At 42.8% G+C, this 13,679-nt stretch overlaps 1 protein-coding gene across 1 annotated transcript in view; it reads right to left on the reverse strand.

Moving 5' to 3' along the window:
• The window catches only part of LVRN (laeverin), a 70,237-nt gene that overhangs the window by 40,626 nt on the left and 15,932 nt on the right, over positions 1 to 13,679 (reverse strand). The window contains exons 2-4 of the mRNA XM_026015398.2: positions 10,411 to 10,553; positions 8,378 to 8,517; positions 4,762 to 4,888 (exon numbers count right to left, since the gene is read on the reverse strand). Coding sequence (XP_025871183.2) covers positions 4,762 to 4,888; positions 8,378 to 8,517; positions 10,411 to 10,553 — 410 coding nt within the window. The remainder of the gene's footprint in view (positions 1 to 4,761; positions 4,889 to 8,377; positions 8,518 to 10,410; positions 10,554 to 13,679) is intronic.

The raw sequence follows: 13,679 nt of genomic DNA on the forward strand, positions 1-13,679 counted from the left end.
GCACTACCACCTTTTCCTCCACCTGCACCTTTCCCGCCCTCCCACCCACCCACTTTCCTTAGACAGACTGATCTGCTCCACTCAAACCAATCCCCTTTGTCCTCTACTACTGCTAAGCTGTCCTTGGCTCCAGCTGTTTGGTGCCCCAGAAATCCTCTCTTCAATGTCCAAATGTCCACGGATCCTTGTGGTCCAATCTTACCAAGTCGAAGAAGCCATACTTTACTAACTCCTGATAACAATTTTATTTTATTTTTTTTTCTGATAACAATTTTAAAACAATTGTTTTAAAGACAATTTAAACAATTGAAAAAAATTTTTTTTACCTCCAGATGCACAGAATTGAAAGTAAGCAAATTCTTGTTTCTTGATAAACTGTCATCACTGGTTCACACAGGACTCTGTTTATTTTTTTTTAATGATTAACTCATTATTTTAAAATAATGATATAAACACCCACAAATCTGCCTCTCTCTTTTTAGAACAAGGGTTGGAAAACCCTCTCTTTGAAGAGCCAGACAGTAAATATTTTCAGTTTTGTGGGCTGTATGTTTTCCATCGCAGATTTGACTCTGGCATCACAAAGCAAAAGCATCCCTAGACACTGTTATGGGAGCAAATGAGCAGGCTGTGTTCCAGTAAAACTTTATTTATGGACCTTTAGATGTGAATTTCATCTAATTTCCATGTTTCATAAAATATTCTTGTTTTTTCAACCATTTAAAAGTGTAAAAACCACTCTTCGCTCAAGGGCCATACAGAAAAAGGCAGAGGCCCACATTTGATTGTATGCCAATATTGAAAATATTGAGAATATTGAGAATATTGCTAATAACTAACTCAAACTGTGATTTCCAGACCAGCAGCACCGGCATCACCTGGGAACTTACTAGACACGAGAATTCTGGGACCAACCACAGACCTACTGAAACAGTGTCTGTGTTTTAATAAGCCTTCAGGATGATTCCAACACATGCTGAAGTTCAAGAGCTGACTTAATCTCTCTTTGGGATCCTTCTCAACTCATACTTTCATGTCTTCTTCCAGCAGCTAAATCACTGTCCTCAAGTTTAGGGGGTTTTATTTTTGAACTTTAGGAGAAAATGTTTCATTTTCATTGCTATTGAGTTTTTTCATTGCGTGAATGATCTATAATTTACCTATTCCATTCTCCTAAGAATGATCATTTTGCTTTCTTTCAGTATGTGGCTATACTATAAAAAGTGTAGCTATGAAGATTCTTGCACACGTCTTCTGGTACATGCATATGTGCTCAGATTCCTCTGGGAGATATATTTAGAAATGGAATCACTAGGTTTTAAGGTATTCTAATGATCAACATTGCAAGATAATAAATATGTTTCAAAGCTGTTGTGACAATTGATAACTCCCTTCAAAATGGCCACTTTTTAACATTTGGCATTTGTTAGATGCCTACTTTTTAACGAGTGAATAGGTATAAAATGGGGCCTCACCATGGCCTTGGACATTCATTACTTAGATTACTAATGAGGTTAAGTATCTCTGCATAAGTTTATTAGCCACATGAGTTCCTTTTTCTGTAAAACATCTATTCATGTATCTTCTTTTCCTTGTTTTTTCTTCTGTACTATTCTTATTTATTTGTAGGCATTCTTTATATATTTAGGCTACTCCCATTACCACTTCTTAATCATCTTTCTCTTAAGACTTTTACTTAGCCAGTCCATTATCTCTTGTTTGGTGATTTGTTGCTTTTGTTTATACATACTGAAGCTACCACCCCAGCTCAGCTACTTGAACAGAGCCCCAGCCACCTACTTCTCTTGCATTCAAAAGGCACCATGAGGGGCACCTGGGTGCCTCAGTTAGTTGGTTAAGCACCAGACTCTTGATTTTGGCTCAGGTCATGATCTCAGGGTTCTGAGATCGAGCCCCGTGTTCGGCTCCACGCTCAGCATGTAGTCTGCTTGAGATTCTCTCCCTCTGTCCCTTCCCTCTGCTCACTCTCTCTCTCTCTCTCTAAAAAAAAAAAAAAAAAGGCATCAGGAAAAGTAATAGGTAACCAGTACTGCTTTATGGTTTATATTGTATTTGCCTTTCATTGCTACAAAAATTCAAATCATGCGGGGGTGGTGGTGGTGGGATGTATAATATATATAGTTAGGATACTATTGTTTTAAAGTTAAGAGCAAAATTAAAACTTAAAAGAGAAGTTGCCATTTTTAAAAGTCTGCAGGGGCACCTGGGTGGCTCAGTCAGTTAAGCATCAACTCTTGATTTCAGCTCAGGTCATTATCTCAGAGTGGTGAGATGGAGCCCTGAATCAACCTATCTGCTTTGTGGGGAGCCTGCTTGAGATTCTCTCCCTCTCCCTCTGCCGCTCCCCCTGTCTTTCAGGTATGCATGCTCTCTCTCTCAAATAAATAAATCTTAAAAAAATAAAAATAAAAGTCTGCAAGTCTTAAAGGCCCACATTATTTTTTTTAAAGATTTTATTTATTTATTTGAGAGAGAGAGTATGAGGGGCAGGTAGAGGCAGAGGGCACTTTTGACTTTAAACAGTCAATTAAAAGGATAGCAACCCCAGAAAAAAAAAATGCTCTTACATGAACATGGTTTAGATTCTTGGGCTTAGAACTCATTGAGCAAGTGACCAAACAAACAAACAAAAAAACCTGAAAGAATAACACATGAAAGAAATAAGCAAAATGGCTTTTCACCTGACTCCCTGAGAAGAAGAGGATGGCTTAGGTGGGAAAGGCCGGTAGGGAAGGGATCTGTGTCTCATTTTGTTTTGTATTTTTTAAGCTCAACCAAGAGTTAAAATAACAAGGAAACATGTATTCATCTTTCTCTTATAGATCCAGTAACAGAAAATCTCCTTATTTTAATCATCTGTCAAAATACAATTTTGATTGAGTGCCACCTGCGTGTCACCTTGGTTAAGATGCTATGAACAATACGAGAATGTGCCAAATATAACCCTGATTTCCAGAAGCTGACAACCTAGTCAGAATTTATATGGAATTACTGGACTAGGTCTTTAATTCCCTTCACTAAAAACAAAACAGAACAAAACAAAAAACCCAAAAAACAACTTTACCATTTACCTCTCTGAAAAAAGCACTATCAATAGGCTCTGAAGGTACAAAGAAAAAGAGAAGCCAGATCCTGAATCCAAGTTACTCCTGATTTAATGGGGGGAGGGGAGACACTCAAGATCTGGTTAGGTCAAGAGCTCAAATAGAAGGGTACATAGGATGCCATGGAAACATGAGAAAAAGAGAGTCAGGGAAAGCTTCCTGGAGGAGGGGGTCCTGAGTTGAGAAATACACGAATTAATCAGTTGGATGGATGTCATTGCAGGATGTGCAAAGTGCATGTGCAAGAGCCTGGGGAGAAGAGGAAGGTGGAAGAGGGGACAGAAGGGGTGCCAGAGAATCCTTCTAGCTCAGAAGAACTGACAAAAGCCCGGAGAGTTTGGCCAGACATGCACTGTTATAAAGATAGGGTGCAGAGTTTGGACTTTATCCTCAGGGCGATGGGAACCCATCGAAAGGCTGTAAAGAGGACAGTAATAGGGTCCTTGAATTTCACTATGAAAAGATACCCCGCAATCTCAGTCAGAAGATGGAACTGAGGGGGGCAAGAGGGAAGGGGGCATAACCGAATAAGGGCTGCTGAGGTGGAAGTAGTGGTGGTGTAAACCTAGGGGGCTGGGGTGGGGGGAGGGGATGGAGATGGTAAGGAGGATGGAGGAGGTGCTTTACAGACCATGGAGTGGAGGGTGACTCTGGACTGTTCCTTATCTAAATAAAGACAAATAGAACTTTTCTTGCTGAGACAAGTGTCATCTTGAGATCCTCCAGCCCAGAAGCTTCCAGCCCCAGATGCTTTCAACTCCCAAAATGACAGGTATCACTTCCAGGATCCCTGAATGGGCCAACACCAGTTCACTCTCCATTCCTCGAGCCCCTGGGCTTGAGCTGCAGAGCCTCCCACCCACTCTCCACCCCACCCCTGGCTCGCTGGGCTGAGTTCCCAGACATACTTCCTCCCTTCTTTACCATCTGCCAGTATAGACAGAGCCTACTTTACTTTATCCAAGATATCACATGACATGTCAGAGGAACAAAATATGTTTACATGATACTCTCAACATAGAACAATGGACAACTTCCTGAGCTAAGTGGGTCACACAATTTCAAGGACATACTATACAGATCTATAATCAATAAAACATTTACCTATTTCCTCAAGGATCACGTGGTGTTCACATGTGATTCCAATTTTATACAACAAAAGTTGACAGATAGGACCCCATGTCCAAAAACACCAACCAAACAAAACCCCAACAAACCCCACCTCACAAAAGACCACCACCATAAAAAAACCCTCATTCACGGGAACTGGAGTAACTCACTCACATAGGCCCACTGAAAGGATCCAGAATATTGCATCAGACACATGGGAGGGGAAAGAACAGAACGTAAGAGAGGAAGCAGAGTCTGGAGGATGTGAGGCTGGCAACAAACACCCAGGAGGAACCTAAATCCTGAGAACACCTGCTGGGCACACAGCATTGTACAGAGAAATAGCAGACAGGCCTCTTCTGTGTTCAGGAAGGTATAGGACATAAGGCTGGCAGCCCACCCCCGCCTCCAAATAGCAGCTACGTGGTGACAGTGGGTCCCTGGAGGCTCGGCTATGTAGCCTTTGACCTTAACCCAGGGCCTGCATAATAGGAAACCAATTGCATTGGAAGGGAAGACGGTTTACCTGTTTTAGGAAGAGGGTAACTGATATTAAATAAATCTTCCAGAAAAGAGAAGATGGGACCTGTGATGTTCAAAGCGAAGTCTGCATTTCCGTTTGTGATGGCGTCTTTCCGGGCCCAGATGCGTATCTAAATCAAAACAAATAAGTGGTGATTAGGAAAAGCTGTAGCGACTTCGGGGACAAGCAGCCTGCTTGCTCCAGTTCCCTGAAACTCTAGAGTCAAACTCTCAGCTTTTCAGAAGAAGCTACCAGATAAAATGTTGACAGGTGACCCTGAACACATTGGGGTTAGGGGTGCTGACCTCATGCAATCAAAAACCCACAGATAACTTTCAGCTACCCAAAAATTTAACTGCTAAGAGCCTGCTATTGGCCAGAAGCCTTACTGATCACGTGAACTTTTACTTAACACATATTTTGTGTGTCTATTATATACTGTTTCTCACAGTAAAGTAAGCTAGAGAAAAGAAGATGTCATTAAGAAAATTGTAGGAAGAGAAAAATACATTTACAAAACTCCGTGTGTAAATCCGTGTGTAAGTGGACCCGCTTGGTTCCAATCCGCATTGTTCAAGGGTCAATTCTAAATGTGTACATGCCCTGGAGAAAGTCCAAAGGCTATTTGCTAAGATATGAGCAGTGATTCTCTGGGAGGGTTGTTATTTCAATGTTTTACAGTAATGCAGGTAACTTTTGGAATTTAGGAATGATCCTTGGAGTAGTATCTACCCCCAAAGAAAACATAGACTGTCTTAGAGTAAAAGGGCATCGCAGACCTTTGCTTCCCTTTTTAGGACATATTTCCAATGTCCCAAAACAGAATTGTGGTGTTAGCAGATGTTACACAGTATGGTACATTGTACCTGTGTCCGAATTATGCAAATTGAAGACTGTTTCTCAATGTTTATTGATGCTAAGTTCATTAATAGTGCGATCTTATTTTCAAAATTTGAAATAAGGTTAATTCCCGAATTTAAAAAAGTTCATCAATAGCCTTATGATTTTACAGTTGTTGAACAAGTGAATTACATTCTCTGTTTATGACACTTCCGCTTTAGTAAGTATAAAGAAATCCCTGCCATGGTTTGTTAGTTTCATGTAACCAAGCTATTACTTGAGACCTTGGGAATTTATTTCTGTGATTCTAGCAGCTAATTTGCTCTTGTTTTTATTAGTTCTTATTTTAATATGAAATCATTTTATATCCCACAACAATGCCATCAGAGCACTTTCTAATGGGGTTGCTAGTGTTAATGACAAAGAACATGCATGAAACTCAAGAGCCCTGGAACAAAAGTTAGAAAATGAGGCAATTAAGGTAATTATCCTGATGTGAATCAAGTTGATTGGAGAAAGAGTTCCCTATAAAACGTTAGAGAAAATGCTAGAAATGCAGAACAATGGTAGTTGCAGATTGGTGCCCTCCAAGAACACATTCACCTTGCTTTGCTTTTATTTCTGCGGGGAAACTTTGTCTTGAATTATGGGGATGTGGAATTACATGAGGTCTTCAGGAATGCTCTCCTCTCACAGAATGCAACCACCTGTTCTTGAGGCCTCTGACCTCACTCTTTTTGGCCTCCCCCCATGCTGGGGGGATTCAGCTCTGCCTCTGCACTACACTAACCCTCCCCATGTCTGGGTCTGACTCCAGAAGGCAATGCGAAGATTGCTACACTCGAAGCCAGCACTACTGAGTGGGAAAGAACACTATTCTAGTATTCAAGACGGATGAATTTTCACTGTAACATTTTGGAAAATAACTGAAACTTTGAATGTTCAACTTTGAGTTTCAAAAGCTCCTCCCATAAACCATCATTCTATAAGCCAAAGTGGAGGCCAGTGATAGAGATTTCAAGCTGTGTGGGAAGGAGCAGGGAGCCCCCAGCAGGGCAGCTGGGAACACTTTGGAGGTTCAGTCATAAAGTTCCTCCAAAACCACACCTAGCCCACCAGCATGCTCCTTTTTTAAAAAATTCAACTAGGCCACCAGTGTGTTCTTGTGATCCTCCTGGCACACAGTGGACCTCAATACCTAAGAGAAGAATATCTTTATATGTGCCTGTGTGTGCAAAGTTCTAGGCAAAAGATGTTATTTCCAACCTTAGTTTCATGTGTCCATGTTTATCCTCAAGTCAAGGATTAACTGCATTTTCAATTTCACTAAATTTTTATCTCTTACTGAACAAGCAATTGTTTGTGTAACCTGGATGCTCTTCCAAGAGTACATTCTGGTTCCCCCATAAAATATATGGTGGATTCCTTCCCTTTGTAGAGCAAAGCCAGAGCCAAATGCAGCATTCCACTGATAAGCTCATCCCAAATTTCAATTCGCTGGCTGAGAATGTCACTTTCTTAGGCATGTTCCATTTCCTCTTTGTTTCTATGGCAAGTGGTTTTCTTTTCAGGGCCATCTTTCACAAAGAAACAGACGTGACCCTTTTTATAAGACATGTCTGCTGTACAGCAGTGCTAAGAGCGGCAAGCCAGTCGAGCTGTGGGTGCTGACACCCCACCTAGAGTCACTCATTAGCTCCAGGGCTCACTCTTTCACACCAGGCTCCAAGCATGTGCTTCCGAATCATGCCCAAGGAGATTTCTCAGGAGATGCCGTGAATGTTTCTCTCGGCCTGTGTTCTAGCTGTCAATGTCAAGGGTCTGCCCCTGCTTCTTCGGGCTGGAGCCAACAGCTGAGGAAGATAAGCTGTGGTTTGCATGGAACACAGTACTATTAATTCAGCCTTCGGAAGAGTGGCTCTGAGTGATCCCCCCACCCTGGTGACAGACTTGGCTCCTCCACAGCCCCCCAATCTCCACAAGTCAATGGTACAAGCCCGGAAGATGCTGGGCCCAGGAGAGAGTCTCGGCCGGCAGTAGGGGTCTGATCTTCCTCAGCCCTGTGAAGTTGACGTGGCAAAAAAGAATGTGGCCTACAGGAGGGGCCTTCCCTCCCTCCACACTCCAGGCAAGGGAGTGAACCAGCATGTAAAGGATTGCCACAGTCACCCCGATATTTTCCTCAGAATAAGGGCATAACTGGGTGAAGACGAGGTGCCTGGTCAGGCCCGAGCATCTACTTCGTCCAAGTCTGGTAGGAGTGCCACGTGCCTCAGAGTTCAGGAGGCCACCAGCACTGCTTCTGGATGGGGCAAGGCACGGCCCACAGGCACGACTTCTGTCACTATGGTGGTTCCTAGCTGGTGTCCATGCTGGTGGGCTGTACTGGGCACTGGACACGTCAACTGTCACCCTCGCTTCAAGGCTGTGTTCACATCGTGGACTAAACAACAGGCACACCTGAGCTCTGAGGCACTAGTGTGGGAGCTTTTCCTCTTCCCTCATCACCTGAATGGTGGCAAGAGCCCATGAAGAGGTGCTCCAAGTCCGCATTGGGTGCAGCCTTGCCACAGAAGCCCCTCCACAGAGCTGTGGGTAGAATGGTGGTGTCCCATCTTCAAAGCCACACTGAGAGGGTCAACGGGCTTGGAAAAGTCAAAGGGGCCACCAGGAGGTGACGATGGGATCCATAGGCTTAACCCCCGGATGTGACAAGAATGGATGACGCATCTGCAGCTCATACAGAGGCCCCCTCACCTGGACAGTCTTCCTCACTCACCTGCTTGCCCCTTTCGGTTCTGTCGACATGATCATAGTCGCATATGGCAAATGCCACTAAGTAAGTTGGCATGGGGGGCGTGGTGGAAAAGGTGGTAATGGTCCACATGCTTCCATTCACATCTCTCTTGGTAGACTGACCTACAGAAATTGGTGTTAGTCCAAATCACTGTAAACCAAAGCAGGAATAGCTACCTTTGAAGTGACATGTCAGGGCAACTGTCACCCAGCTACTTCCTCCCAGCCAGCCCCTAGAGTTTCCCAGTTTGGATTTCTCTATCTCCAACTTATCAAAACCACATTAAATGAAATAAGTCAGAGAAAGATGGCTACCATATGATTTCACTGATGGGTGAAATCGAAAAGGCAAAACACATGAACAAAACAAATAAAGAAAGAAACTGGAAACAGATGCATAAATGCAGAGAATAAAATGGTAGTTGCCAGTGGGGAGGGGGCCAGGAGGGTGGGCCAGAGATGTGAAAGAGATTAACAGCTGCAAACTTCTCGTTATAAAATCAATGCCATGCAGGGGCGTCTAGGTACCTCAGTCTGTTGAGTGTCTGACTCTTGGTTGCAGCTCAGGTCATGATCTCAGGGTTTTGGGATCCAGCCCCACCTTGGGCTCTGTGCTCAGCAGGGAGCCTGCTTGAGATTCTCTCTCTGCCCCCGCCCTGTCCCTCTCCCTGGGAGCGTGCTCTCTCTCTCTCTAAATAAATAATCTTAAAAAAAAAAAAAAAAGCAATGCCATGGGGATAGTATGTATGGCATAGAGAAGACTGTCACTAAGAGTCCTAATTTGGGGGGTGCCTGGGTGGCTCAGTCAGTTAAGCATCTGCCTTCAGCTCAGGTCATGATCCCAGGGTCCTGGGATTGAGTCCCACAGCCAGCTCCCTGCTCAGTGGGGAGCCTGCTTCTCATTCTCCCTCTGCCCTTTCCTTACTCAACCCCCCATTTGTGCTCTTTCTCTCTCAAATAATAAATAAAATCTTTTTAAAAAAAGATTTAACTTAACTTCATATGGTGACAGATGGTGACCACACTTATCACGGTGAGCACTATGTGATGTTACATAATTGTCAAATCACTATGACGTACATCTGAAACTAACATAATCTTGAATGTCAGCTATACTTCAGTTAAAAACAAACAAACAGCATTAGGAAGATCTAAGGACAGCATCTTTGCTTGGAATCAGTATCTTGAATAATAACTGATGGAGGGTCAAATCCATGGGCACTCTGAGGCCCACAACCCACCTCTTCTCTTTCCCATCTCCTGCTATTGTTTCCTGGACCAGTCCACCTCTCACAACTTCATCTAGAGCCTCCCAGGCCCACAGTAGGTCAAGGAAGTGCAATTTAGCCACTGTCAGGTTTTAGTGAAGTCTTCAGGGGAGGCAGGCTAGGTCTTTAAAGCCGAAGGCTGGGTATTTGACGTGAATTGGACTGGCATATATTAACAGGGAGTGGTGGGGACCACAGCAGACCCAGGTGGTGGGGTGGGTGGGTGGGGAGATGTCTGCAGGGGGCACCCTATAATGACTGTAACTACTGCAGTCACGAAGGAGCTGCATGCCCGTGTTGTTAGATCTTCTAAGTTTACAAGGAAATAAAAATCGTGATTTTTATGAGAAATCTCTGGATTTTTGTAAGCTCAATCAGAAGGGGAAAAAAAATCATGTGAGCCAAATGAAACACATCTGTCCACCAGATCCAGACTAGGTCTGCTAGCTTGTTATCACTAATGATCAATAGTGAAGGCCAAACTAGTGGGCAGACAGGCTGCCAAGGGATAAGAACAACGTGATGTCCCCGGCTTCCAATGCATAAAGAATCAGGATTTGCCATCTCCGAGATGCTGGTGCTGATACAGACCTCATGTGACTGTTCTCTCTAATTAAAATATATTGCCAACTCATTGCCTAGGAAAGCTATTAATATCAAAGCTATTACAGAGCTAAATATATACGCATATGCGCACATGCATATAATTAATATACACAAATATATGGTGACAGGAAATATTACTTACCTAGTTTTGGCATATTAGAAAGGGCCACATAGCTTGGATGATGAATAATTGTAATATTAAAAGTTGCCTTTAGAGCTGGCTCATCAAAACAAGGAAAAACACTTCTGGCAAATGTTGGTTCCATCTGAGATGCTAACAGGGCCCTGCAATACATTTTTGGGGAAAAAAATTGATTTATTTTTATTTCAAATTGGTGGAAACAAAAAAAAAATATTGAGATGATGGCTTATAATTACATTCAGGAAGGAGCTAGAGTACTTCCCCTCATCTCTCTCACTGCCCTTCCAGTTAAAACACACACATTCCAATTCTCACCACACCTTGGAATTCTTGTAAGACCTTAAATACAAAAGACCCATTTAATTTTTGACCACAAAATACTATTTACTTCATTACATCATATGCCTTTAAAACCTTCTGCAAACAAAAGAGGAACAAATATAGCAAATATGCAATAACAGGCTTTTGTGAACCAAGTATTTTTTGAACTAGGATTACTTTTTGGGGAATGGATTATTTCTTTCATCCTCCACTGAACTGCAAGCAATGTCTGCTGAATAATGGCTTTTTCTCACATGTTCCCTCTTCTTACTGGTTGAAAACTTAGAAAAAGTTTTATTCTACACACTTGGCGGGTGGTGGTGGTAAACCATCTAGGTTCATGCCAAATAAACCAAACAACTTTTATTTACACATGGGTAGATTTATCAAATCGCTATTGCTTCTCCCTCCATCTCCATGGAAAAATACAAAAAGTGACATTATCCCATGGTGATCTCACTGGTGATTTATGGGGAAAAGTTTAGAGACAAGAGTGCCCTGGGCAAACAAGGAGATTATCAGGTTTATCCTCTGTAAACACAGCCTAAATCTGACAGGAGGTGGGTCCTAGCTAACAACTTTCTTTTCAAAATAAACCTATGGTCTCATTAAGAGTTGGAGACCTGGGACCCTGTTTTAGGATGACAATTGTGGATGCTAATTCTTTTTGTTCCCCTGAAGTCCTGAGACCTAGCATCCCTGATGCATTTACTCTTGGTTCAGGCCCAGCTCTTAGATAAATAGCAGGGGAAGTGAACAGGATGTGAGGGAGTATGGCCCCTCCATTACCATCACCCACCTCCGGGATCCCACCTCTGGGATTCCTCCTCCATCATGGTAGGATCCCCACTCTCACAAAAATCCACACACAGCCATCGGCATGCTCAAAAGCCTCTCAGAGTCAGCCAACCTGATGTGTTCATAACCTTGCTGTGACAAAACTGTCATTCTCAACAGGCCGGTTTTGCCCTATATGCTTCTTCCCACTTAACTTTGCTATCAGTTGCACGGACTGGAAGGCAGCTCATGAACTCTGACCTCAGCCACCTTGGCTGCAAGACTGTGCTCCATCTCCTGCTAACTGAGCAATCCTAACCAGGTCACATGTTCTCGCTGAGCCTCAGATTCCTCACCCAGAGAGTAATGGCACTTAATCAACCTTTTATTGCTACTTGAACTTTCCCATTATTAGTAACCAAATTTATTAATAAACAACCTTTGAATTCTCCTATATTCCTTTAACTCCTGCAGATTGCTCTTCATAGGGATGAACTGTAGAAGAATTCAAGGAGGGGTAAGTTCCAGAGTAGGGGTTGAGGGTTGGAACATCACCAATTACGGATGCATTTAGACATGTCTCAGAGGTCACAGCTTGACCACAAGCTGCATACGAACCACATTTGTCTTCCTAATAAAGTTCAAACTACGAGGAGTTAGGGGTTACATCTTTTCTCTTCAATACCATTTATAATATTTGGCAAAAACATGGGTTCGTGGCAGTTGAGTAAGTATTTTCTCAGCTTTGGAGGTACTATAAAATAAAGGCAGCTTGATTTAATATATTTAAGAGAATACGAAGTATTTTTACAATACCTGTTGCACTGGCATTTGTTTTATAGTATTGGTTGCTGTCTTTAAAAGAACGGTGATAAAATAGAGAGGAGTCAAATAATTGACAATACACTGGAAAGAATACTGAGCAGGGAATTCACGACCTGTGTTTTTGCTCAGGATCTGCTGTGTTAACACAGTGATGTCACTGGGAAGGTTTCCTGAAACTCTCTGGATATCCATTCCTATAAAATACAGGGATGGGACCAGATGATTTCCAAGTCCACTTAAACATCCAAAACTAATTCTAAAAGGGATAAAGACATCCAACAGAATGGAAAAAGGAGCCACCTAGACTGAATTGTCTAGGATTAGGAGAAACAGCCCTTCGGAAGCTCATGCTTGGCCTCCACGAGGCCCGTGAGACCTCTGAAATTGGTAGGACATGCTGTACAAATGGTAATATATTAGCATGAAAGAGTATAACGCAGAGTGAAAAAGCACATTCCAGTCTTATAAAACATGCTTACATATTTGGAAAGCCACCCCATTGCTATCGTGTCTGTCATAGAAATTATTGAAGGTAAAGTTGGGAACATCTCCACTGTCACGACTTCACAAAGCATATGAATCTCAAGGACACTGCAAGGTGATAAGGAGAGAAAATCAGACTTTTCAGGGAACTGGGAAAGTTTTATGCTCATCAAAAGGGGCTACTCTACCTCTGAAATGAAGAACACGCTATGTGTTAACTAATTGATTTTAAATTAAAAAGAAGTGGGGTGGTGGCTACGGTTTCAAAAAGGCTCAGAGACACCAGCTCAGAGTCACCACTTTAACAAACCAAATATCAAGCAAGTGCCTTCCCAGGCCATGATTCAGGCCCCTAGAGAAGTGAAATAAAAGAAACTCTTGGATTTTACTCAACTATTTCCCTCCCTGGTTTTATACAAACAAACAAAAAGGGAAAAATCTCTATAACACACAGCCTTCCTGGCTCACAGTCTTAACTACCAAGGTCAGGGCCAGCCAGCAGCACACACGATCTGGTTATGCCACATCTGGGAACTGAAGGCTGGTACTTATTTCCCTTCTCTCTCGGCTTTGGACTCAAGCAACCCTGTAAGGCTATCCTGACCTCAGAAAATAGAACCATCCACCCTCTCCTCCCCTCAAACCTCACTGAAACATACTATTATGGTGCCTGTGAAGTCTGGGTTTAGAGCAGTCAGCTGGTGAGGGAGTTAATTTGGGAGAATATGTCTCGTAGTGGCTCAGTATTGCAAAGCCACTTTCCTGCCCTCTTGTACAGCCAGATGATCATAGACTCGCCACATTTTTGTGCCAGAAGAGGCCTGAGGGGCCAAGGCCATGTGATGTCCTTGGGGATCCATCTC

This window comes from Vulpes vulpes, chromosome 12 (genome assembly GCF_048418805.1).
Source record: "Vulpes vulpes isolate BD-2025 chromosome 12, VulVul3, whole genome shotgun sequence".
Taxonomy (NCBI): Eukaryota; Metazoa; Chordata; class Mammalia; order Carnivora; family Canidae; genus Vulpes; species Vulpes vulpes.